General features: G+C 40.1%; 1 protein-coding gene across 1 annotated transcript; it reads right to left on the reverse strand.

Annotated features, from left to right (window-relative positions):
* LOC134348253 (eukaryotic translation initiation factor 2 subunit 1) lies at positions 1–27863 on the reverse strand. The gene is made up of 8 exons (XM_063051356.1): positions 27711–27863; positions 16892–17133; positions 15891–15970; positions 14660–14811; positions 10864–10970; positions 9376–9473; positions 3969–4112; positions 1–2448 (listed from the first exon to the last, which is right to left on the reverse strand). Exons 2-8 carry the CDS (start codon positions 17130–17132, stop codon positions 2323–2325), a joined length of 948 nt encoding a protein of 315 aa, XP_062907426.1. The 5' UTR covers position 17133; positions 27711–27863; the 3' UTR covers positions 1–2322.
* Between the last annotated feature and the right edge of the window lie 111 nt (positions 27864–27974).

The following is a 27974-nucleotide window of genomic DNA, read 5'->3' on the forward strand; positions in this document are numbered from 1 at the left end:
TTTATTGCACAAGCAAACTTTTGATATTAAGTCTCTTCTGTAATAAAACCAAATTTGCAAAAGGTTTCACCTCCTCCCACCCCAGAGAAACCGCCAAAATTTTAGTTTCTATCAAGACATGCCAAATTCAATTATCAAATAATACATTAATTATAGCTTACATTGCCTGTCTGAAAATATCAAAATCAAATGAATTGCTCTTACAGATTAAGTAATAAAAATGTTGGAAGTTGCATTATGGTAGAAATTCCCCATACTCTTTTCTATGGCACATAAACACTTACACTGTTCAACAATCAGGTTGTTACAAGTATTAAAATGGCACTAATAGGTACAGATTCTCTCCAGGAACTTTACACTGCAGAATGAACGTCTCACATTCCTCCTTAGAGGCCATGCAATTTAAACTTAAAAGTTAGCATTCCTGAAAAGGGTAAATATCTAAATAACCTAACAAATCCAGTGGTAGATATACCAAAGAAAATCAATTTAGAGGTGAAGGATTATGACTTAGCTATAACAACAAACAGATCATTAGACAATATATCTTAAATATGCAAATAATAAAGAACTGGTGGAGGTATTAAATGACAACTTTTACAGGAGTGTGAAGGAATGGGAACCGCGTTAAGTATAATTGTGTTATTAAAAAGTGACTGGAAAGGAAAAAAAATGATACCACACACAAACGTAAAAGGTGCAGGGCAATTTTAACATAGCTTAGTTGGTCAAATGATGCTCTCTTCAATGTTTCAAATATCACTCAATGTAACAGGTGTGATATAGAGAGTTGCTAATATAATACCGGCTTTAGAAATTAGATGGTCTCTGATAATCTGCTTTCTGCTGAAATAGAAATCCTGATGGTTTGGCATCTGGCTCACCAGTGCTCTCACCAATGCCTTGTAACTATTTGGTGCAGTTTACCCTTGCTCCCTTGAAACTTAATCATTTACTAGAAAATAGACAACAGAAAACTTGCTAATCCAGCACACAAGTCTTGAGCTTACCAGATCAAGAGCTTTAAAACACATCATTCTCCAAAATTCAGTGGAAAGTTCACGATTCAAAATAAAATGAATAACTATTTGATGCACAGTTTAAGGACAGTCAATGAATTTACAAACCAGTGGGCATCTGGAAAATGTAATAAATGCTATGAGACTTCCATTTTACAATCCAAACTCTTTTCTGGGATCAATTCGTATTCTATGAATTTGTGATGTATTATAGTAATGAGTCCAGCATCACGTTTAATTGTTCCCCACATGGCACCAGTACTTAAGCAACGTCATGTTACCACAGTCTAACAAGCATTTGAAAATATGGCAAGACAATTCCAATAACCAAAAAAAAAGTAAGTAATCTGCCTTAGTAAGCTAGATACCGAAGTGTTAATGCCACAAAAAAAAATTACTTTTAAGCCAACAAATGGTTTGGTTGGAAAGCAGAATTGGCAGCCTGTACTTGGGACATGAATATTTTTGTCTATTAAGATCACCTTCACAATTTGTGGGTGTGAGCTAACTGAGCATGAAAAATAGGCGCAGTTCAGAAGCAGGCTTAAGTTCTTGATATTTTAAGAACTAAATACATAATAGTCGTGAAAACTTTAGTGAAATATCAAAATAAAGCACTATAAAATTTTCAGCAGAAACACGCAGCCATACTATTTTTATAGTACTCAGCGTAAATGAATAAGCCAAATTCATGATTAAAAATAGCATGCCAAATTTCATGTGCTGACAAGTTACACAATGAAAATGCAAAAACAGATTTGCAGAGAGAACTCAACTTGACTACAGGCAGCTTCCCCACATCAAAAGAAAATAGATGCTTTACTTTGTTACTCACAACTATTGATATATCAGATAGTGCATAAAGGCAGTGCCAAAAATACAAAATAAAAGGCTTGAAGTTTCAAAGATTATTTTGCCAATGTTTATTTTTTGTTAGATGTTCTGAATACAATCTTTTGAGAAAAAATTCCTTTCTTCCAGAGGATCAAATACTTGTAAAATTCCAATTAGTGATTTGCGTGGAAGACTGGCTGCAAATTTAACAGCAAGGATCAGCTTGCGTGTTTAATATTTTTTTAATAAAAACTCTAGCAGTTGCAGTTCAAAGAAGTTGATTAACCTGGTTTGTTTTTTAATTGATATGAAGATGTTCAGAACAATAGCCAGTCACATTAGGAAAATGAGAAATGAAATATGTGCATGAAGTATTTTGGATAAATCCAAAAAAAAAAGATAGCTTTGTAGTCTGAATTTTGAAGGGAATTTTCTCTCTTCTGGTCAATTTCTAGAATCCAGTAAGTATTTAATCCTCATTTTTTGCTTCCATTTCATCTGCATCATCATCTCCGTCGACTTCAGCATTTTCCCGCTCCAGTCGCTCAAGTTGTCTAGCCAATTCTGTTTCATCAGTATCTGTAACCACCTTAGGCTGTAAAAGTCACAACAAATAAATGAAAAAATATAACAAGGTATAACCTAGGTTATATATGGTAATTCACCATCCATGTTTGGCTCACCTCAGTTTTAAATGATCAATCCCTTAATCTCAAACTGTACACCCAGGTCCTAAATATCCCACTCATGTAACCTTCCTGCATCTGGCCTGTTAAGCCTTTCAAGAAATGGTATATTTTATTTTATTTAGAGATACAGTGGGGAATAGGCCCAAAGAGCTGCAACACCCAGCAATTCACCTTTTTAACCCTATCCTATTCACAGGACAATTTACAACAACCAATTAACCCATTAAGTGGTCCATCTTTGGAAGCTGAGAGGAAACTGAACACGCAGAGGAAACCACACGTTTACAGGAAGGGCATACTAACTTCTTACAGACAATGTTGGAAATGAACTCTAATGGCCCAAACTGCAATAACGTTGCACTAACCGCTACTCCACCATGGTGCCAGCAAGTTCTATCTCTCTATATTTTAAGTCCAAGCACCCACCCCTGCAGAACCTCACTAGACACAGCCTGCCAAACTAAGAATTCCCATTCTTTGCTTTCCATCCGATAACCAATTCAATTCACGACATCTCCATATACTCTTTACACATTAGCCAAACTCTTGTACCTTACTGGAATCCTTCCACAAACTGAAATGCTCTATATCCCAGCTTCCCCCTTTATCTCTTCCATTATTCAAATCTTCAAGAACTCAACAGATGATTTTGTTTAACCCTTACATTATGTAATTATGCCCTTCATTATTGTCTTGAGCAATTGCCCTGCTACCGACAATAGACTAACAGTTTGTCATTTCCTTATCGATGATAGCGGTCCCTACCCATGTCTAGTGAACAGCCCACAACTGCTGATTTGTATAAAATATTGTGTTGGGCTATGAAGGCATAATCTGACCCAACTCCAAATTCTTCAGTAGAATAGAAAATAACTCAAGCCCTTCAATGTGGCTGGGGCCTACTGGGATTGGATTGTGTAACTATTTTTCAGTGTACAACCTCGCAGCATATAGTTCAATGTTTCCAAGATGGGACCACTTAACTAAACTATCCAGTCTTGTTTGCAAAGCCAGCCAGTTTTTACTCAAAGTACATAGAGGAAAATTTTTTTAGGTAGAGGGTGGTGAATCTACGGAATTCATTGCCACTGACAGCTTTTAGTCATCAGGTATGTCTAAGGCAGAGGTTAATAGGCCTTAATTAGTAAAGGTGTCAAAGGTTATGGGGAAAAGTCAGGTAACTGGGGTTGAGAGGGAAAACTACATATAGCTCAATGTCACAGCTGGCTTGATAGGCCAAATAGCCTAATTCTGCTCCCATGTCTTGTGGTTTTATATAGTGGCGTGGTTGAAATCACTTGAGCACAATGGGAACAGGAAGCACTTTCACAACCACAGTAACTTTGTCCACCATATATGTAAGTCCATATATTGCACTAGAGGATTTAATATAGGAATAAGAGCAAGCAAAAAACAAGAGACTGACCTCCATCTGGATGTTGAACACTCCTCTTTTCTCCTCTATACGTTCTTTAATTGCCGACATTGCTTGGTTTAGAATAGAAAGACCTTCTGTACGCTCAAGTGTTGTGGTAGTCATGACATATCTTGGAGGAGCTATGAGATTTATCTGGATAGAGAGGAGAAGTCAAGCATTAATGCATTTTGTCAAAATTACACTGGATTTAGTTATTGATGATCAGGGGAGGAAAACAAAAATCACTAAAATTTGTAATTTCATCCATGCATAGTTGATGAGGACCAAGCTTATTGATGTGCCCCTGAAATATTTAAACTAATATCTGCATGATGCATTCTGCACTACCAGAATCTTTTTGTTTAAACTTCATTTGAACCATTCCCCCAATTACAAACTGAAAGTTAGCCTACACAAGCTTTCATTAGTGATCCATAACTTTTTTTTTTGCAAGTTCTCAGTGTTCAAATGATCCAAACCTCTTGTTTTCAACACAAACATGAGGAATTCTGCAGATGCTGGAAATTCAAGCAACACACATCAAAGTTGCTGGCAAACACAGCAGGTTAGGCAGCATCTCTAAGAAAAGGTACAGTCATAAGCATAGAGGGAGTAGAATCTCTTACTAACTCTTCCTTCAGTTAGTCCGGACGAAGGGTCTCGGCCTGAAATGTCGACTGTACCTCTTCCTAGAGATGCTGCGTTCACCAGCAACTTTGATGTGTGTTGCTTTTGCTTTCAAGATCACTTAATTAAATCAATGAATTTTGATGTCCCTGGTTACTGATATTTTCTTAGTGGATTGGTTGTTTGGCTTAAATTATTGCCCAAATCCTCTTCAACACACACAAAATGCTGGAGGAACTCATCAGGTCAGGCAGCATCTATGGAAAACAGTATAGTTGACGTTTCAGGCTGAGACCCTTCATCAGGATTGAAACGAAATGAAAGAGGAGAAGTCAAAGTAAGAAGGTGGGGGAAGGGAGAAAGTAGTACAAGGTGGCAGGTGATAAGTGAAACCAGGGGAGGGGGAGGGGTGAAGTGAAGACCTGGGAAGTCGATTGGTGAAAGACAGAGAGAAATGACTGGAGAAGGGGGATCTGATGGGAGAGGATAGAAGACCATGGAAGAAAGGGAAGGGGTGAAGCACCAGAGAGAGGTAATGGGCTGGTAAGAAGATAAGGTGAGGTAAGGTCATAACATCAACCTAGGTAGCCACACATTTTAATCACATTCAGGGGTTAAAAGTGTCTGGTAAATTCCTTATTAATTAACCTTTAGCAACACACACAAAATGCTGGTGGAATGCAGCAGGCCAGACAGCATCCATAGGAAGAAGCACAGTCGACGTTTCGGGCCAAGACCCTTGAATTGTTGCTTGAATTTCTAGCATCTGCAGATTTCCTCATGTTTGCATAATTAACCTCTAGACCTGGTCTCCACGGTAACTGGAAACATCTAACTTGTGAAATGTGGTCATGATTTCCAAGTCAGGAAACTACAATGATTTTCACAATCAACCTAACAAAGCATCTCAGCATGATTCAGTTCACACACCAAGCTCAACCAAGGTGAATGATCGTGTGTTCAAGGAATTTGTGCAACTCTACTCCAACACGAGTCATGGGTCTGGATATGAGAAACAGAACCGGAGCAAATGTTTGCAATGAAAATTGTTTGCAACATCTATTTCAAGGTAATTTGGGCATTTTGGTTTTAAATTCAAGTTAAAAAGAACAATATCCTCATTCTCCTTGGTAGTTAACCTCACCCTTTGAGGCACAAACAAAGGCTGCCTTACATGACTATGAAGGCAGTGGAGACCATGCGCATCACTAAATGTGTAATCAATATGTGGCGAATGTCTATAGATTAAAATGAACTACGTATGTGCAAGTGATTTCAGAAATTTAATTTTGCAAACAAGTCCTTGACTTTCACACTGATGGTTACATTATGTACAAACATTTGTAGTTAAAAATACCAAAAGGTAAACTTTAAAAAAAGGATAACACTGAGTTTTGACAGACCTGATTTTATTAAAGTATAATTATATCAAATTACAGGTATAGTGAATATGTTTTTAACATGACTTTGAATTGAACATTTTAAAGATTTGGTTAACTGGATAAAGTTTGTTATAAGTGGAAAAAGTTATCACTGCATGAGTTAAAACAAACTGTTAACTTGCTATAACAATATTGTTTAAGAATTTTTTGAATATTTTTAACTACATTGTGTAACCTCCAGTATAAATAGGAGGGGTTTGCCAGTTACAAAATCTATACAGGCACATGCAGAAATCAGAAGCTACATGTGGTGAATCACTGCTGCAAAAGTTATATTTGCTAAAATCAAAAGTACAATTTAATATTGAGCCAGAAAGTCTATAATGCAAAGGTTTGTGTATGCCAGCATAAAATAACTTAAACTGAAAGCAGCATACTACACAAAACACGTAAAGTCCTTTTCAAATTAACTTAAGGGCTTGTGGCTCATAACAATGGAATTTGATCCCTTAACCCACAGGTCAAATTGCACTAAAATTTTGATTTGTTACTTTTTATTCTCACTTTTCTCCCTCTGAGGATTTACTTCATATTCTCTATCCAAGTACACTTCCAGCAACAAGCTCAAGACCACAACTTTTGTACTGACCCCAAAAAGACTAGATTCTACCCCACTTACCAAAAAAAATTCCTGAAACTACCTAGTCTTCCCTTTCTATTGCAAATCCACCTCAAGACCTGAATCTGATAGCTCAGTTCAATTCCTCCAGTAGTTCTGTAATCAATATAGTTAAGTCAAAAAGATATCTATATATACACACACACAAATTGATAAATAGGTTTCTTATTGTAACATGTACTGGGGAACAGTGAAAAACTTGTCTTGCATACTGTCCATACAGAGCAATAGTGCACAGTAAAACAATAGTAGAGTACAGGATAAAGTGTTACATGTCAGAAAAAGTACAGTGCAGGTAGACAATAATGTGCAAGGTCACAATGAGGCAGACTGTGGTCAAGAATATATCTTAATAAGAGAACTGTTCAATATCTTGTTCAATGTCAAAGATTGCAGAGAGACATTGATAGGATGCAGAAGTGGGCTGAGAAGTGGCAGATGGAGTTCAACCCGGAGAAGTGTGAGGTGGTACACTTTGGAAGGACAAACTCCAAGGCAGAGTACAAAGTAAATGGCAGGATACTTGGTAGTGTGGAGGAGCAGAGGGATCTCGGGGTACATGTCCACAGATCCCTGAAAGTTGCCTCACAGGTGGATAGGGTAGTTAAGAAAGCTTATGGGGTGTTAGCTTTCGTAAGTCGAGGGATAGAATTTAAGAGTCGCGATGTAATGATGCAGCTCTATAAAACTCTGGTTAGGCCACACTTGGAGTACTGGTCACCTCACTATAGGAAGGATGTGGAAGCACTGGAAAGGGTACAGAGGAGATTTACCAGGATGCTGCCTGGTTTGGAAAATATGCATTATGATCAGAGATTAAGGGAGCTAGGGCTTTACTCTTTGGAGAGAAGGAGGATGACAGGCGACATGATAGAGGTGTACAAGATAATAAGAGGAATAGATAGAGTGGATAGCCAGTGCTTCTTCCGCAGGGCAGCACTGCTCAATACAAAAGGACATGGCTTTAAGGTAAGGGGTGGAAAGTTCAAGGGGGATATTAGAGGAAGGTTTTTTACTCAGAGAGTGGTTGGTGCGTGGAATGCACTGCCTGAGTCAGTGGTGGAGGGAGATACAGTCGTGAAGTTTAAGAAACTACTAGACAGGTATATGGAGGAATTTAAGGTGGGGGCTTATATGGAAGGTGGGGTTTGAGGGTCGGCACAACATTGTGGGCCGAAGGGCCTGTACTGTGCTGTACTATTCTATGTTCTACCGTATAACAATGGAAGAGAAAGTGCCCTTGATCCTGATGGTAAGTGCTTTCAGGATTTTGTATACTCTACCCAATTCTATATGGAAAACCATGGTCACCAAGGTCCGCATCGGATATGGTACCTAGACAGACAGACAGTTCCAATCGGAGGGGAGTGGGAGTAGGGGAAGAATAATGCCTGTGCTAAGTGGAGTCTTTGATTATACTGGCTGATTAACCGAGGCAGTGAAAAGGACAGACAGAATCTACGGAGCCAAAGCTAGTTTCTATGATGTGCTAAGCTGTGTCCACAATTCTTCAGTTTCTTGCAGTCAAGGGCAAAGCAGCTGCCATACCAAGCTGTGACGCTTTCTATGGGACTCTGACAAAAATATAGTGAAGAAGCAGAGGCATTGGTGAGTTTTCTTGGTTGAAGCTTCAGCATAGTTGAATAAGGCAGACTATTTATCACATTCACTTCTAAGAACTTGAAACTCAACTTCCTCAACCTCAGCACCATTGATGTAGCACCTTCACCCCTCCCCCTTTGAAGTCAATGACCAGCTCTTTTGGTTTCCTGACAAGGAGAAAAAGACTGTTGTCATGACAGCATGTCACCAGGTCATCAGCACTCTATTGTCTTCTTGTACTCAGACTCATTGTTATTTGAGATATGGTCCACTACAGCGCTCCCATCTGCAAATATGCAGATGGAACTAGGAGTAGAATGTGCCGACGCAGCAACGAGTATACAGGGAATAGAGTAGTGTGCTGAGGATGCAGTCTCGTGGGGCGCAAATGTTAAGGATAAACGTGGCAGAAGTGTTGCTGCTGGTCGTTATTGATGTCAAAAAGTCAAGGATTCATTTCAGAGGAAAGTGTTGGGTCCCAAGTTTAGCAGTTTGGAAACAAGTCTGCTTGAAATTACAATATTGAAGGTGGAGCTGTAGTCAGACAGCAATAGTCCAGCACAGGTATCTTTACTGTCCAGACACTTCAGACATGACTGTCGGGAGATGGCATCTGCCTTGAGCCCATTTTGGCAGTAGATGAGTTGCGGTGGATTAAGGTTCTCTAGGAAGCTAGTGTTAACCCATCCCATGACGAGCCTCTCATTGCACACTGACGGTGGATATCACAGCACTGAAAGGTAGTCACTGAGGCACGTTTACTTGTTTTTCTTAGGTAGTACAATGATAGTGATCTTCTTACAGCAGATGAGAACTTCAGATTGAAGCATGGAGAGGTTAAAAAGTCAGTAAATATCCCTGCCAGCTGATCTGTGCAGCATCTAAGTACATGGCTAGGGACATTAGCCGGGCCAGTTAACTTTCCATGGGTTGACTCTCTGGAAGACTAAATTTACATCTCCAATGGACTTAATAAAAAAGTACAATGCCAATTCAAAGAGAGACTAGGCACTGATTATACATTGAAAAACCCTTTACCCATAATGCTTCCAGCTTGTGCAGTTATTTTTTGTTATAACAAGTCATTACCATTATAAAGTGCTGACGTTTATCCTCCCCTACTCACCTTAATGGGCATGCTTTCTGTAGAACATTCTAGACCAGCTCGAAGTGCCTCTTTTACAGCATCAATACCTTCATATCCGTAACACGCAACTTCAATATCTAGTTTTAAAAGAAAATGATAATTGAGGAACTTGAGTGAAAATTGAAGTGGGAAAATAAAACAAAGTTGTCCCATTGTTGTCAACTAACCACAATAATGGCATTCAATGTGTATGACCATTAACAAAACAGGGCCTGTGATGGAGCATTATTCAATAAAATTTCACAGTGACCTATAGACAACTGTTCAAGATAATGATTAAAATCATGACCAAACATCTAGATTTAGGATTAGATCAATAGTGGAATGAGAAGCAGAGATTTAGGTAATGATTCCAGGGCTAAGGGGCTTCCAGTTGATTGACAGTAGATGCAAAAAAATAAATTAGACTGAGGATTTTAGATGTGCTGATATTCAAGGTTAAGATTAGAAAAAAAGTATTGATTAGGGCAAGACATCAGATGCCAACATACGCATGAGAATTTAAAAACTTAGCCATTACTCTACTTGACAGAAATACAAATTTCTGAGTGAAGAGCAGAAGGATAAACAACAAAATCCAAGTTACAAAATTGTTTAAGAGTTCTGGATAGTCTCATGTTTGTAGATAGTAGATACGCTATGTTTTCTAATTAACTTCCTGATTCAGCCTATTTCTTTTCTATCACTTTCACCCTCCCACCAGAAAGTAATTTTCTGGAAACCTATTCACGAGGATCAGCTCCACCCTGCCTGATTGAGACACTATCCCAATACCACATCTCCATCGCAATTCAAAAATCGGTGACTGATTTGAAGCTGTCTGTTCAGGACAAGATGCCATGGCCACAGGAGAACAACAGTGCAGACAGCTTGTTTATCTCTTGGCACTTTAAATGTTTATGGACCCTCAAAAAGAAAAAAAAAAAGAGGTCCACATACCATAAGATTAAATTGTACAAAATGTCAAAATGAAAGTAAAGAATATTTGTTTTAACTTCAGTTCACTTTGCAGGTAGTTCAGAAGTGTAGAAATGCATGCAGCTGGACAGAAAAGCTCAATACCTTGCTCGCATGCACAATCTATTTATTATGACTTTGTTTTGATATTTGAGTGGGGGGGCTGTAAATGCAGGCATAAAAACATTTATACTTACGAACTTTACATAATGGCAGATCTGGAAGTGTATACATTTTTAAACAGGTATGAGCAAACCTGTATCATACTCCTTCCTAGCATACCAAATTTATGTACAGCCTATGGACAAGCTCTTAGGAGACCAGTAGGATAGGTTTGATGGTAACTGCGGGACTGTGGGCATCATCTTTCACGCAGAAGTTCTGTTCCAACTTGCAAACTGTCTGGGTTATGAACAGTTCCCAGAAACTGAACCCTGTTGCAACCTCTGAAAACCCAAAATAGACAGTCTTTCCCTTATGCCCGGACAGCATTACAGAATCATTACGTACCTGCTCGAATTTTAACAGCCTGTGGGGTCAGACGCCGTCTAATATTTTCGAGTAATACACTCCGCTCTTCTTCTGTCAAGTCAAGACTGTCCAGAATGGTAGGGTCTCTACAGAGGAGTTTGGGGGGGGGGGGTGCGGAAAAGGAGGTGTTGGAAAACCAGGAGAAGGGAATAACATAAGTCATATACTAAGAATATCAGACTAAATAAGCCCAAACAACCATCTATTACAGCAACATAAAAAACAAAACTAATAAAACGTACTTTCTTCTTAAAGTGTGAGAAACAGTTTGCATCAACCAAGGTTCTTGTATGTTTAAGCAGGTAATATACACACACACACACTAGCTGAGCCAGACAAGGAACACATTCAATAAATTCATAGCTTGCTATCCATTAACTGCTTTCAAAAGCTAAAAATCAACAGTGTTAAAGTTACTCTCAGTCCTATTGCTTTTGGGGAAAGATGCAAGAGACAAAACAGCCTGTTGAAGTTACAAGTGAAGATCGGCTTGATACTAATGAATCACTTGTATTGTCCTGTGCTTGCTTTTAAAGGGACAGTTCCTAAAACATTAAGTTGTACTGATCAACAAAATTAATGCTGACGAAAATTTTGTTCAACAACACGGCCCAATAAAGAATTATCTTAAACAAATGAAGTGCACACAAATGTCCAAACTTTACATTATATGTCTCAAGACACTTCTCGTGCACATTTACTTAAAGAATCACTCAGGCAAGCAACTCAGGAAAATTTGCACATAACACTCCATACAACATTACCTCTATCCGTATACAAAATATGATAGAAGCAAATAAACCGAAAAGGTTCATGCTACTACAAGACAAGTCCAATCAACCCCTCAACACATATCCATCATCTGGATAAAAGGTAGATTTGCGTTTCAAACTCAGTGATTTAGTTATCATTAGCACTGCACATTACTTCACATCATTTCATTTGTCAGATCAGTTATTGAACAAGGGGCATCTATTTTCTTCTTCCCCACTCCTCCTGATCTCTGAAGTTACAAGTAAAAGGGAAAAAACAAAAGGAAAATAAAAAGGCAATCACATGGAACAACTATCAAAGAACTGAAATACAGGAATAATTTCAGATCTAGCATGGATAAAGTGTTTCCAGCATTGGGAGCTCAAAAATGTGTAAATTTATAACTACATTCACCACAAAAGGTGCTTATTTTAAAAAAGCACAATGACTTATGCATATGGATAAGAAACATTTGGCCAATTTAGTTTGGGCATTTGTTGTCAAGCTTCTCACAGTAATGGCTATTTGTAAATATGAGCACATAACTCCTACAAATACACAGCATTCTCCCCCTCCTCTTATTTATCTTTGACAAATCTTTCACTCAGCGCTCTAAATATTTAAAAAAAATAAATGAAGGCCAAGGCAAAAAGAGTTGAGGCACATACAGTTCCAAGAAAAAGTCTGTGAACCCTTTGCAATTACCTAGTTTTCTACATTACTCATAAAATGTGATCTGATCTTCATTTAAGTCACAATAATAGACAAAGACAATCTGCCTAAGCTACTAACTTCTTTTCAATACTGAGTACACCATTTAAACAATCACTGTCTAGGTTCAAAAAAAAGTATGTGAACCTCTGGGGTAATGCCTTCTGCAAAAGCTATTTGGAGTCAGGTGTCCCAATCAATGAGATGAGATTGGATGTGTGGGTTGTAGAGGTGCCTGGATCTATTAAAAAAAAATCAAGCCAGGTTACTGACAAATCTGTTTATGTGCATCACACCTTGATCAAAACAACTTTCCCAGGATCCTAGAAGAATTGTAGAGATGCACAAAGCTGGGAAAGGCTACAAAAGCATTTCTAAAGCCCTGCGTGTTCATCAGTGCACAGTAAGAGAAACTGTCCACAAATGGAGGAAATTCAGCACTGTTGCTACTCTCCCTAGGAGTGGACGTTCTGCAAAGATCACACCGAGCATTATGTGCAATGCTGAAGGTGAAAAAGAACCCAACAGTAACAGACCTGCAGACATCTCTAGAACTTGCTAAAATCTCTGTCTGTTCATGTGTTCACTATAAAAAAAACGCTGAAAAAGTATGGTGTTTATGGAAGGACACTATAGAGGAAACCACAGTTCTCCAAAAAATAAACATTGCTGCACGTCTCAAGTTTGCAAAAGACTACCTGGATGTTCCACCATGCTTTTGGGACAATGTTCTGTGAACAGGTGAGACAACATTTGAATGTTTTGTTAGAAATGCACATCGTTACGTTTGGAGGAAAAAGGGCACTGCACACCAATACCTTATCACGACTGAGAAGCATGGTGGAAGGAACATCATGGTTTAGGACTACTTTGCGGTCTCAGGGCCTGGACAGCTTGTAATCGTTGAGTGAACAATGAATTCAAAATTGTATCATTGCAAAATTGCTATTTTACAGGAGAATATCAGGGTAGTGGTGTACCACCTGAAGCTTAATAGAAGCTGCTTGCTGCAACAAGACTTGTCTTGTTACATACACCTGTTAGGGTGCATTCTCCAGTTACCTTATAAGGTAACCGTAGCCTTCAGCCAGGAACAGATGTCATCAGGTGGTTCCCAACCTTCACCGAGTGTTTCCACCCTTAACCACGACACTCTCCAGTTGGTGGGCCAGCAGTGGTGTCGAAATGGCTAAGTCAGAGACCAATGTCCCGACGAAGGGTTTCGGCCTGAAACGTCGACTGCGCCTCTTCCTATAGATGCTGCTTGGCCTGCTGCGTTCACCAGCAACTTTGATGTATGTTGCTTGGATTTCCAGCATCTGCAGAATTCCTGTTGTTTACATATTTTTTCCAGCTGAATTGTGAATGATTAAACAATATGCTCAATAAAGACATGAAGAGTGCAATTGTTTGTATGTTGTTAGTTTAGGCAGATTGTGTTTGTCTATGATTGTGACTTAGATGAAGATCAGACCACATTTTATGCATAATTAATGCAGAAAACTAGGCAACTGCAAAGGGTTCTTCTTGAAACTATATTTGCTACTGCAAATCCAAGTTATTATTGTCATTGTATTATTATTGGAAGTGATTTGAAAAGCCAAGTTGTGACAAAATACCAAATTAAAGACAGTATTCTCAGACAAAAGAAACACATTTCAGTTAACTTTACACTCAATGATGGAACAATATTTCAACAGAGCTTCCATCTACTGACATCAAGTGGCAAAAGGAGTTAATTGTCTCTAGTGAGTTTATGCCTGGATTACATTTCTAAAACACTACTGTAGTGCATATGCAATGCATCTATCCAATGAAAACAGAGGGGGCGGAGGGAGGAGGGAGGTTAATGCTTTTGCAGCTGCTTGTGCGTTGGGGGGGGCTTTGGGGTTCTTACATTTTTCTGCAATTCATTCTTTGGGTTTTTTTCCCCTCTCTGTTTCGTGGATGTTTGTGAAGACGAAGGATTTCAGCTGGTATACTGTATACATTCTCTGATATTAATTTGAAATATTCAGGCTGAAATTGAAATAGACGAGGCACTGATACACTATATATAACATTATTAGAGGATCCCAGTGGTAATCAGTAATGAACAGATTCCAAAACTGCTATGAATGAATTTTCTCAGTTAACGACATAAATTTGCACTACTATCCACTGCAATGGAGAACAAAAACACAGATTTGAAGAGAATTCAGCTAAATGAAGTCCATGACAATTAAACTGTTACGTTTGTTTCGAAGCAAAATAGGAGAAACTGTCTCAGGAAATTTCAACTCTTGAATAAAGAAAATAAGCTCACACTTACGAAACTGCGTGTTTAAATGCATCATAAGCTCCATATCCAGGCCGCCGGTACTTCTCATCAAAGACCCAGGCTGTTCTCTGAAATAGGGAGTCTAGCTGCTCATCTTTCGTGTACTCAAGCACCTCAGCGACGTGCCGCAAGATACTGTACACCTGTTTAAAAAAAGTTTCCAGAAGAGTTAAACATCAGCGCCTTGTCTTTATTTTTTAAATAACACATTTATTTTAAAAGGAAGAATCAGATCTCGAAGGTATCTCAGAATTTCATACAAACTCTCAGTGAAATGGAGTCATTATTGTAGCAGTTAAAAGTAGTATTCAGATTGAATACAACCAAATTACATAAAAGCCAAGCTTACTTTTCGTATTGCTTCATAAGACAGAGTACACTCCAGATTCTTAAATTACTGCTCTCCCATCATACTTATTACAAATCATTTAAACAGAGAAAATTAGTCATACTCATTTAAAACTTAGCACCTTTCTAGCAATATACGTGTTGTTTATTTTGTTATCTTGTCAGGGGGTTTGCTTATAATTAACGATTGTGATTTGCATCACATCTCTGAAATTAATGAGATGGTAGACATTAAAGCTCAAAGAATTAAATCTTAGTCATGGAACAAAGCATATCTATGATTGAAAGTTCCAACATGCTTGAACCATGCGCCAACTCAAAAGACAAAAATTGCTGCCAGAGTCTAGTTGAAATGCTACAGTTAAATTATGATCAACTAGAAGGCAATATTTATTTTGTCCTTCTCCAGCAAAAATCATGAAGTAATTTTTATATGATGACATTTTTTACAATCAAAAAGTATCAGTAAAGTCTTTTTCACAAACCAACATTAAGAACTGATAACATTTGCTTCAATATAATTTTACAATGGACTCTATAAATCACTTTTAAAGGTAACAATGTAAAATGGAAATTAAGTGATTGGGTATTGCATTCTTGTAAAGATGACATATTTAATACCAGTTTTAAAAAAAATTAACTGCAGAGTAGTTTATTTGTGTCAAAACAAGAAACTTGAAACAAAACAAGAGGATATTTCAACAGATATTTAATATACAGCTCATTATACATTGGCATACTATAACTATAAACCTATGTAAAGCAACAATTTATACATTCTGTACAACTATGGAGCAAGTAAATAAAGTGGCATATACAAGACCAAACTTTTTCCTTCATTGTATTAAATATCTGAGAAAATGAAAACACTTACAGTCTTGGATTTGGTAAACTTGTCTTCACATTTTATGGTTTCTTCTTGTGAAACTCTACGTTTGGACAGATCAATGTAGCCTGGATCAAACAGGATAAAGCATAATTATTACCACTCTATCAGTTGTTCTACTGATTTGAAGCCACAGCCCTAAAATATTTCATAATGTTCAAATATTTACAAGGAATTTTATTATTATCACTTCTAGAAAACTTTCTTAATCTGTACACATAATTCACAGTGCGTCAGTGACATATGACAGCCTGGACAAAAGCTCTTTCAGAATGTGGAAAAAATACAGCTCAGATTAATTCCATTACTGAATATTAAATTTAATTTATTAATAAACCTTTAGCACTTATTGCCTTTTGCAGAGGAGAAAAGTTCCTAAATAATCCTGCAAGTAACCTATCCCCAGAAAATCAAATTCTCCATACAGACAATTTAGCTAAATGGTTCTAACCGTGACCCTTACGTGGCATCTGAATATCAAATTACAGCAAAAACAAACTGTAAATCCAGTTGTTCTTGATGTTAAGAGAAAAGATTGTTCATGTATTTTAGACACATTAAAGGGTAGGAATACAAATGTTCACATTTACAAGGTATGCTTCACAACCAATTAATTTATTTGGAAGTGTAGACAGTTATTTTTATAATATTATAAACCATTTTCCTGAGTACTGGTAATGTTTTAAATAGAAGACATTTCCAGCCTTCCTCAAAACACCTAATCAAATCTGACACATTGGCCAAAGGGTGGGTGTGCCTTCATATCCAATTTAAGAAAATGCACTATATGTAGCCAAGATTGTTTTCAAATCCTACAGAGAGTCTAGATCATTCTTTCTATCAGAGAAACAAGATATTGACAATTGATCTAAATTACAAACGGACAAAATCTAAAAGCTGTACATTAAAAGACCAACTCTCATGCATACCATATACAGACATTTAAAAAAAATCTATATCTGAAGAATACAACCTCCATGTAATATTACCTTTCTCTTTGTCCACTCTAATTACAACTACACACTCATTTCTACCTATGCGAATAAGTTTGTTGATGGATCGGATACGTCTCCTTGAAAGCTCACTGAGAAGAATCATGCCTTCGATGTTGTTGTACTCTAGAAGGCTTACATAGGCGCCCATCTCGGCAATAGAACGGACATTTACCATGACCACATCTTCCACTTCTGGAAATTTGTGTTGGTAAAATCGACAACTAAGAGCTGGCATTCTGAAAGAGAAATAGGTTACAAACTTTGGTATATTAAAGCTACAATACTGGTTGTTATACTTTTATTGTTAGATCACGTGCAGTCATTAGGAGCCAAAAAACTAATGACAAGAAAAGGGGTAGAAGGGGAAGCTGCAAAAAGAAATAAAGGGTCAGGATAAAATATACATACTGCAAAAAATACTGAACAATATAAAGTAACGTGCAAAAATCTTAGGCACGTGTACAGTTGCAAGAAAAAGTTTGTGAACCCTTTGCAGTTACCTGGTTTTCTGCATTAAGTACTCATAAAACGTGGTCTGATCTTCATCAGAGTCACAATATTAGACAAACACAATCTGCCTACGCTAATAACACATAATTGTACTTCCTCTTGTCAATACCGAGTACACCATTTAAACAATCGCAGTCAAGGTTCCAAAAAAAAAGTATGTGAACCTCTGGGGCAATGCCTTCTATAAATGCTATTTGGAGTCAGGTGTCCCAATCAATGAGATGAGATTGGAGGTGTGGCTTGTAGAGGTGCCCTGCCCTACATAAAAACATATCAAGTCAGGTTACTGACAGATCAGTTTATGTGCACCATACCTCTATCAAAACAACTTTCACAGGACTTCAGAATAAGAATTGTAGAGATGCATGAAACTGGAAAAGGCTACAAGATCACTTCTAAAGACCTGAGCGTTCATCAGTCCACAGTAAGCAAAATTGTTCACAAATGGAAGAAACTCAGTACTGTTGCAACTCTCCCTACAAGTGGGCACCCAGCAAAGATCACACCAAAAGCACAACATGCAGTGCTGAAGGAAGTGTCAAAGAACCTGAGGGTAACTAACAGCTGCTAAAGTTTCTTCATGTGTCCAGAATATAAAAAAAATACTGAACAAGAATGGTGTTCGTGGAAGGACACCATGGAGCTGCTCTCCAAAAAAAAACAATTGCTGCACATCTCAGGTTTGCAAAAGATCACCTGGATGTTCCATAATGCTTCTGGGACAATGTTCTGTGAACAGATGAAACAAACGATGAACTTTTTGGCAGAAATGCACACTGCTATGTTTGAAGGAAAAAGGACACGGCGCACCAACACCAAAATGTCATCCCAACAGTGAAGCATGGTGGAAGGAGCACCATGGTTTGGGGATGCTTTGCTGCCTCAGGGCTTGGACAGCTTGCAATCGTCGAGGGAACAATGAATTCAAAATTGCATCAAAACATTTTACAGGAGAATGTCAGGGTAGCAGTCTGTGACCTGAATCTAAATAGAAGCTGGATGATACAAGACAATGACCTGCAACACTAGAGTAATTCAACAACAGAATGGTTTAAAAAGAAGAAAATTCGGGTTTTGGAATAGCCAAGTCTGAATACAGACCTTAACCGAATTGAGACGCCGTGGCATGACCTGAAGAGGGCTGTTCATGCAAGGAATCCCAGAAATATTGATGAACTGAAACAGTTTTGTATGGAGGTATGGTCTAAAATTCCGCCATGCCGTTGTGCGAGTCTGATCAGCAGCTACAGGAAATGTTTGGTGGAAGTTATACCAGATATTAAATACAAGGGTTCACATACTCTTTCCAGCCTGCACTGTGAATAATTAAACAATGTGCTTAATAAAGACATGAAGAGTACAATCGTTTGTGTGTCATTAGTTTAGGCAGATTATGTTTGTCTATTATTGCGACTTAAAAGATCAAACCACATTTTATGTATAATTAATGCAGAAAACCAGGGTTTACAAAATTTTCTTGCAACTGCATATAGCTAGGGTGCCCAAGGCTTTTACACAATACTATAGTAGTTTTATGTACTGCACTATGTTGCTGCCACGAAAAAAATTCACGACATATGTAAATGATAAAACCGATTCTGATATGGGTCTCTATTGTGGACTGAGAGTGGGAAGGGGGCAAGGAGAATAGAATCATGTTTGGGAAAAAGGGAAAGGAGAGGGGAGGGAGTGGGAAGCACCAGAGAGACATTCGGTAATGATCAATAAATCAGTTTTTTGGAATCAAATGACCTTGACTGGTGTCTCAGGGCTGGATATGCCCCCATCGTCCCTGGCAATCCTCTGCCATCTGTCCCCCAGCACTCCACCCTCGCCATTCCCAACATCTTTTGCTACCGCCAGATTTACAAACTTGCTCTCCACTCCATATTAACAAATTTCATGACATATGCCAATGATGTTAAATCTGATCTTGATTCAGTACAATGCAAAAGTCTTAGCTAGTTAGGGTGCCTATGACTTTTGCAGAGTACTTAAAGTACACAAGCAACACTGATAAGGAAGAATGACTGAGTGGAATACAACTGTGTAGTTTTAGATAATTTCAGCCTGGGTGAAATTAAAGGCATAGAATGAAAGTGTGTGTGTGTTCGTTCATTCATTCTGTAACTATATAGCACATAAGCTACTGCTCCAGTATCGCAACTCTTGATCACTATTTTACAGGAAAGTGAAAGTCTACTGCATGTAGACTTCATGTAGTTCTGGCAAACTAGCAACAGAGGAGCGGAAGGCAGTGTGGACAGGGCCAATGAACTTAACCTGTTCTTTAACAGATTTGACATTGTGGCCCCTGCCCATCCCCCACATGAACCATCTGTTGTCGGCCCCCAACCAACACATATTCCACTCTCCCCTCCTACCCCTCCTCACAGTCCCCCACCCTGCTCTCATGACTATACCCCTTCCCCACACGAAATCACCACAGTGGGCTTCACAGCTGAACAGGTGAGAAGACAGCTGAAACGTCTCAACCCAAGCAAAGCTGCAGGACTGGATGGTGTCAGTACCAGGGTGCTCAAAGCCTGTGCCCCTCAGCTCTGTGGAGTACTTCGCCATGTATTCAACCTGAGCCTGAGGCTCCGGAGGGTTCCTGTACTGTGGAAGACGTCCTGCCTCATCCCTGTGCCGAAGACGCCGCGCCCCAGCGGCCTCAATGACTACAGACCGGTGGCATTGACCTCCCACATCATGAAGACCCTGGAGAGACTTGTTCTGTAGCTGCTCCGGCCTATGGTCAGGCCACACTTAGATCCCCTCCAGTTCACCTACCAGCCTACTAGGAGTTGAGGATGCCATCGTCTTCCTGCTGATCTGTGTCTACGCCCACCCGGACAAGCCAGAGAGCACTGTGAGGGTCATGTTTTTTGACTTCTCCAGTGCATTCAACACCATCCACCCTGCTCTGCTGGGGGAGAAGCTGACAGCGATGCAGGTGGATGCTTCCCTGGTATCATGGATTCTTGATTACCTGACTGGCAGACTACAGTACGTGTGCTTGCAACACTGTGTCCCCGACAGAGTGATCAGCAGCACTGGGGCTCCACAGGGGACTGTCTTGTCTCCCTTTCTCTTCACCATTTACACCTCGGACTTCAACTACTGCACAGAGTCTTGTCATCTTCAGAAGTTTTCGGATGACTCTGCCATAGTTGGATGCATCAGCAAGGGAGATGAGGCTGAGTACAGGGCTACGGTAGGAAACTTCGTGTGAGCAGAATTATCTGCAGCTTAATGTGAAAAAGACTAAGGAGCTGGTGGTAGACCCGAGGAGAGCTAAGGTACCGGTGACCCCTGTTTCCATCCAGGGGGTCAGTGTGGACATGGTGGAGGATTACAAATACCTGGGGATATGAATTGACAATAAACTGGTCTGGTCAAAGAACACTGAGGCTGTCTACAAGAAGGGTCAGAGCCGTCTCTATTTCCTGAGGAGACTGAGGTCCTTTAACATCTGCTGGACAATGCTGAGGATGTTCTACAAGTCTGTGGTGGCCAGTGCTATCATGTTTGCTGTTGTGTGCTGGGGCAGCAGGCACCAACAGAATCAACAAATTCATTCGTAAGGCCAGTGGTGTTGTGGGGATGGAACTGGACTCTCTCACGGTGGTGTCTGAAAAGAGGATGCTGTCTAAGTTGCATGCCATCTTGGTCAATGTCTCCCATCCACTACATAATGTTCTGGGTGGGCACAGGAGTACATTCAGCTGGAGACTCATTCCACCGAGATGCAGCACAGAGCATCATAGGAAGTCATTCCTGCCTGTGGCCATCAACCTTTACAACTCCTCCCTTGGAGGGCCAGACACCCTGAGCCAATAGGCTGGTCCTGGACTTATTTCATAATTTACTGGCATAAATTACACATTACTATTTAACTATTTACAGTTCTATTACTATTTATTATTTATGGTGCAACTGTAATGAAAACCAATTTCCCCCGGGATCAATGAAGTTAGACTATGACTATGTACAAAGATTTATTTGCAATTCATTTTAAAAGAAAAACATTTGTAAAACCTATTTTGGGACATGTCAAGGATAGGGGGAAAAAACCAGGGATAAGAATTCAAGGAAAAGTGTTTTTAAGTACTGTCTCCAAAATTGTATTCAGATCCTAGCCAGTTTGCAAGCACCAAACTTGTATACAGCCTGTACTCATGAATGTGTGATTGTGAGACCAGTGGGACGGACTTATCATCAAGTTCAGGCATCTACGGCCACGTGGGACTTGGTTTGCAGCTGCATTTTCTACTTATAAACTGTTTGGGAAATGAACAGTTCACCAGAACAGAACCTTGTCATAATCTGGGCAGTACCTACAAGGTTTCAGGGATGCCTGCAGAATAAAGGACATCTGTATTTTTTGGAATCCATATCAGAGATTTAAGCATTGTAGGCAATGCAAATAAGTTGCAAATTTGTAAAAAACTTTGAGCACTGCATGTGTAATATGAAAAAGTTGAATAATGTGTAAAACTGAGAAACTGCAGTCATTAGCTTCTCTTGGTCAAAATCCTCTACATTGCAATTAGAAAACATGGCCAGAAAAGTTAATTCTGGAAGAGTAAGGCATCTGTAATGATTTGCAAATGCTCAGCTATCCAACTGCAAATAAGACTAAAGATCAGCTCAGTTGTGATGGACTGTTTTCACAATATCCACAATTTTCCAGATATGTCAATCGAAGGGTGGAGATTAGTCAAGATGGCGCTAAACAGCAACTCCTTTGCTTGCATCTTCAGAAACAGTTCTATTTCCATCGTTAATATCTCTACTTTTCCCTTTCAGGGTTCCTTTGAAGACCCTGACCTGGAGTTACACACCGACTTCAGTTCTTTGCGGAAATGGGACCTGCTCTCGGGGTGTCACGACCGGCCATTATCCGACATGCCAAGGGTTCGGCTCACCTTTGGAGGCCAAGGATCTCAGGGCTCCAGGGATGGGCAGATTGAAGTTCGGTGTCCAGGACCGGTGTGTCATAGGAGCTGGAAGATCTTTGGCTGTGTGCCCAGAGACCTGAGATCTTTGGGCACAAAGCTCAGAAAAAGCAACGCAATGGGCTTTTAACATCGTAAACCACTGAGTTGTTTGTTATGTCTCCCCTCTCGCTGTGAAACGGAGACATCTTTCTCCCTTATTGGGGGGGGGGGAGAGAGAGAGTGGTATGTCAAATACCAGGTGAATGTACGGTCTTTGGAGTACTGCAAATCTGGATCTTAGCTGTTGGTTTTGTTGAATGCTTTAGTGCTTGGTGGTGGGTGGCTATTTTTTGGGGGGGATGGGGGGAGGGGGATCGTTGCTTGCTGCTGCTTATGTGCGGGGGGGGAGCTGGGGGGTACTTTGGGGTTCTAATATTAAACTGTCATTCATTCTTCGGGGCACTCCTCTGTTTTCATGGATGATTGCGAAGAAAAAGCATTTCAGGATGTATATTGTACACATTTCTCTGACATTAAAAGTACCTTTAAAACCTTTGAATGGCATTTTGGGAAATTCATGCATTTTACTTTGTTTCGTTCAGTGAAGAACTGAGAGCAGGAGACTGTACATATTTAAACTTCAGTGCCCTGTTTGTACTTTCATCGCTAGCATTCTTTCTGAAGGATAAGCTACATTGACATTAGAAAGAATGGTTCACATTTAACATGCAGAATCAAAGAACTTTACAGCACTCACAGCATTTGTTTTTGCAACAGCGCCCATCACAACTTTACTTTGAACAATTGAACAGTAATCTTATTAGAATGCTTTTTTCCCAAATTGCTGTTGCTCCTCTATTTCGAGATGCCTTTTTTCTCTTTCTTTAATTTAAACTGGTTTAATCTTTTTAAATCTTACTCTCCTAGTTTTCTGTGCAAGCAGAAACACTCCCAATACTTCAGTTTATCATCTCAAATATAAGAAAACAGTGGTCTAAAGGCTGGCAATTAGTGGTAATGTTGAATGATCGCTAAATCTTTGAGAGGTCACTAATCAGATAAGAGGATGAATCAAAACCCTCTCAGCTGATCCAGAAAAACTCAAATATTCTCTGACATTACTTTGAAGAGCTTTTCTTTTATATTTAAAATAATTTTTCCACTCAAGGTTTATTCTTCAACAAATACCTAAAGCACAGTTACACTGCTACATCTATTCTATTATATCTGCTTACACTTTAAAAACTACTCCAATGATTGTAAAGAGGTTCAGGACATTGCAAGGCTGTGAAAGTACTGAATAAGCATACCCTTAATGGAAAAATGTCAGCTTGGATTCTATGACATGTGGTCAAATGTTTCTCACCAAAATACGCACGTTAAAAGTGATCTGACACTGGTCTTGCAATGGAAGCAAAGTGCCCCACATCAGCTGACTTCAGAGCATGAACTACTTTTTTTTAACTGAAGGTAACATCAGAAGTGATGATGGAGAGAGCAGCCAGAGAACTGGAAATGAATACCAATGAATTGATCCACTTGACCCAAAACAGGAGTGTGTGGGCCATGGCAGTCAAAGCTCAAACTGGGCATGGAACCTGATGATGATGATGATGAACATCAGAATATCTATTCGTGTCGGTTTTGCTTGTGGCCACATTGACAGGGACCTCATGAAGTGAACCACAGCAAGTAATTAAATGCACCTAATCATCACCGTATACAATTTATCACGTAATGACAACTTTCCAACGACTTAATCTACATTCATATTACTACTCCCTATCACAAAGAGCAGCAAGAACTCTGGGTGATATTATTAAGTGTTAGCCAAATATATACATTTCATCAGATGCTCTAATGCTACAGCATCAGAATTAGGGCATCCAGAGAATGCAATACTCTAGAGCTTTTTACTTCTCAATGACATTTTTATGGGAAATTACAAAACAGCAATTGCCCTTAAAGAAGCCATCAACCTCAAATCTGCTTTTCCCTGCATAGATGCTGCTTAACAAGCCAAGATTTCCAAGGATTTTCATTTTTCAAAACTGAAAGTACAGCCAATCTGCTCAATCTATCCCTTGAGCAGCAGAGACCTGGATTCGATCCCGACCTATGCTCCCCATGATTGGGGACCTGCTGTTAGGTTCATTGGCTATTGCAAGGAATCAAAAGGGAAAATTGGTGTGTTGCAATAGGGAGCTGGCTGCACGACTACAGGGAATAGAACAATGTCAAATGGGACTAATAGGATTGCTCTGCCTGAATGGCCTCCATCGGTGCCGTGATATTTATGTTTATATACAACTCACTGACAGCTAACCAGACAAGTACATCAAGCATTCACAGATGCAACCAATCAGCGTACTTTACTGCAAGAGGATACCTTACCATAACATGAAAATTCTGTACAATTTTGGCCTCTTTATAGAAAGCAGGCTCATGTGGAGAGATTTACCATACTGAGTCTTGGGAAGATCTGAAGTCTCCCGACAGCAAAATTAATCCAAATGAGTGACAAAGGGCAAAGGCTATATAAAAAACTCACAATCACAATGGAAAGTCAGTGTCAAAATAAGGCAAAGGATATCAATAAGAAGAATTCTTCATTCAAAGGGCAATGAACCTTTGTCAGTCTTTATGCTGGAGCACTAAGCTTCAATCAATTTCAGTTGAAATAGACACACATCAGATTTCATGATATTAAAGTGGGAGGTAGCGGGAGTGTTTAAAAGTGAGAAGATTGTGAAGGTCAGTCATTTCTTCGGCAGTTGAATGGGGCACGACTGCACAAGCGTGTAAAAGTCGGACCGTGAGGCAGCTGGAGTGTTTAAAAGCGAGCAGATTAACTGAGTGGGTGATGGAGTAGTGGGAGACAGAGTAGGAAGGCTTTGGCTCGAGAGGCTTCGGCGAGCAGAAGCTGAGGAAGAGCTTCACTCCAAGTGAGGCAAGGCTGGGTAAGTTCCTTTAATAAATTAATTACCTTAAGAGCAGGTAATGGAGGCAGCAGTTAGGGCAGTTGAGTGCTCTGTTTGCAGTATGTGGGAAGTCAGGGCAAGCACAATTGTCCCTGATGACTACACCTGTGAAAGGTGCATCCAGCTGCAGCTCCTGACAAACCGAGTTAGGGAACTGGAGCTGGAGCTGGATGAACTTCGGATCATTCGGGAGGCAGAGGCAGAAATAAACCGGAGTTACAGGGAGATAGTCACCCCTAAGAGTCAGCAGACAGGTAGCTGGGTGACTGTCAGGAGAGGGAAGGGGAATAGACAGAATGAGCAGAGCACCCCTGTGGCCGTTCCCACCAATAAGTACATTGTTTTGGATACTGTTGATGGGGACGACCTATCAGGACAAGTTGCAGTGGTTGCGTCTCTGGCACCGAGACGGGACCCTCAGCTCAGAAGGGAAGGAGGGAAAAGAGGAGAGCAGTAGTGAAAGGGGATTCAATAGTAAGGGGGACAGATAAGAGGTTCTGTGGAAGAGATCGAGAATCCTGGATGGTCTGTTGCCTCCCTGGTGCCAATGTCCGTGATATCTCGGATCAAGTTCTCAGTATTCTCAAGAGGGAGGGTGAGCAGCCGGATGTCGTGGTCCATGTAGGGACCAATGACATGGTTAAGAAGAGTGAGGAGGTCCTGAAAGGCGAGTTTAGGGAGTTAGGCGCCAAGTTAAAGGACAGGACCTCCAGGATAGCAATCTCAGGATTGCTAACAGTGCCATGTGCAGGCGGGTTTAGAAATAGTAAGGTAGCGCAGATCAACACATGGCTGAAGACATGGTGCAGGAGGGAGGGCTTCAGATTTACAGATAATTGGGCAGTTTTCCAGGGAAGGTGGGACCTGTTCCGGCAGGACGGTTTACATCTGAACTGGAGGGGGACAAATATTCTTGCAGGCAGGTTTGCTAGAGAGGCTCTGGTGGATTTAAACGAGATACGAGGGGGGAGGGGAACCAGAGTACAGGAACAGATGTAGGGGAGAAGGAAGAAAAAGAAAATAGTAAAGTTGCTTGCACCGTTAGTGATAAACAGAGAGTAAAAGGCGGAAAATATCTTAAATGCATTTATTTTAATGCGAGGAGCATTATAAGAAAGGTGGATGAGTTTAAGAGCATGGATTGATACCTGGAAGTATGATGTTGTAGCTATTAGTGAAACATGGTTGCAGAAGGGGTGTGATTGGCAACTAAATATTCCTGGATTTTGTTGCTTCAGGTGTGATAGAATCGGAGGGACAAGAGGGGGAGGTGTTGCATTGCTTGTCAGAGAAAATATTACAGTGGTGCTCTGGCAGGATAGATTAGAGAGTTCGTCTAGGGAGGCTATTTGGGTGGAATTGAGGAATGGGAAATGTGTAGTAACATTTATAAGGGTGTATTATAGACCACCTAATGGAGATCGAGAAGTGGAGGAGCAAATTTGTAAGGAGATAGCAGATATTTGTAGTAAGCACAAGGTTGTCATCTTGGTCAAGGGGCTTTAATACAGACTTGGAAAGATTAAAAAGGAATATACTGCAACAAGTCTGAAAATACTTGGTTTAGCAGCCAAACTTGAAATTTTCATCCTATTCATTGCAAATTATGAAAACGTTACAATATATATTAACTGAAGGTAATGAGAATCAATGTTAAAGTCAATTGTACTTTTTTTCCTTTAAAAAAATGACGGCAAATCCATAAAATATAAATTAAGCGCGGGGCTCAAGAGTTCAGAAAGCCAGGTTCTCCTCTCAGGATTTGACAAAGATTCCAGGCCAGAATGACGCAATCTTTCAGCCGACGCTTCAACCACACGTGGGACACACCACGAAGAGTGTGGAAAGAAATGGTGAGGACGGAAGGGCACACAGCGGTGGGGAGACCACTGTTTCTTAAATGTGAAGAAGCCGTGAGCCACCAGCGGGATCCAGCGGAGATCGCACCTGGGCCTCCCAAGTTTTCAACTCCTAGACCTTCATTTTTGTTCAATGAGCGAATCCACAAGGCAGTTTAAAAATCCAAGTAAAATATTCAGATCGATGACAGGGTTGATTTAGGCTCCGCTCGAGACTGAAGGGTAAACGTAAACATAAGAGATTCCACAGATGCTGGAAAAACAGCAACAAAATGATGGAGAAACTCAGCGGGTCAGGCAGCATTTATGAAAACGGATAAACAGTTGATCGGAAACACTGACTGTTCTGTTTCAATTTCATAGATGCTGTCTGACCTAACGAGTTACTCCAGCATTTTGAGTGTGGATAAACGTGCCAGAATTAGGCCACAGCCCCAGAGTTCGGTCCTCAGAGCCTTTACCCACGGCGTGCGAGGGTACGAACGACAGATCCCCCCGGCGCACTCCAGACCTCACCTACCTGCGTGTAATCTCTCAGCAGCGCAACCGCCACCGCCCGCTGCACACGAACGCACGCCGAGAGAAGTGCTGTCCAAACCCGGCCTCCTGCACACCGCTTGCGCCCGGCTCCCAGGCCCCGAAGAAGTTTCCCGAGCGCGCACCGCGCAGACGCGGGCAACGGCACCGGAAACCCCAGGTCAGATCCGGTTCTGCGGATCGAAGGGTAGAAACACGGCAGTACTCCCAAATTATGCCATAATCGCTCGGTGTGTGGAATTGCCCT

This window comes from Mobula hypostoma, chromosome 1 (genome assembly GCF_963921235.1).
Source record: "Mobula hypostoma chromosome 1, sMobHyp1.1, whole genome shotgun sequence".
In the NCBI taxonomy this organism is placed as follows: Eukaryota; Metazoa; Chordata; class Chondrichthyes; order Myliobatiformes; family Myliobatidae; genus Mobula; species Mobula hypostoma.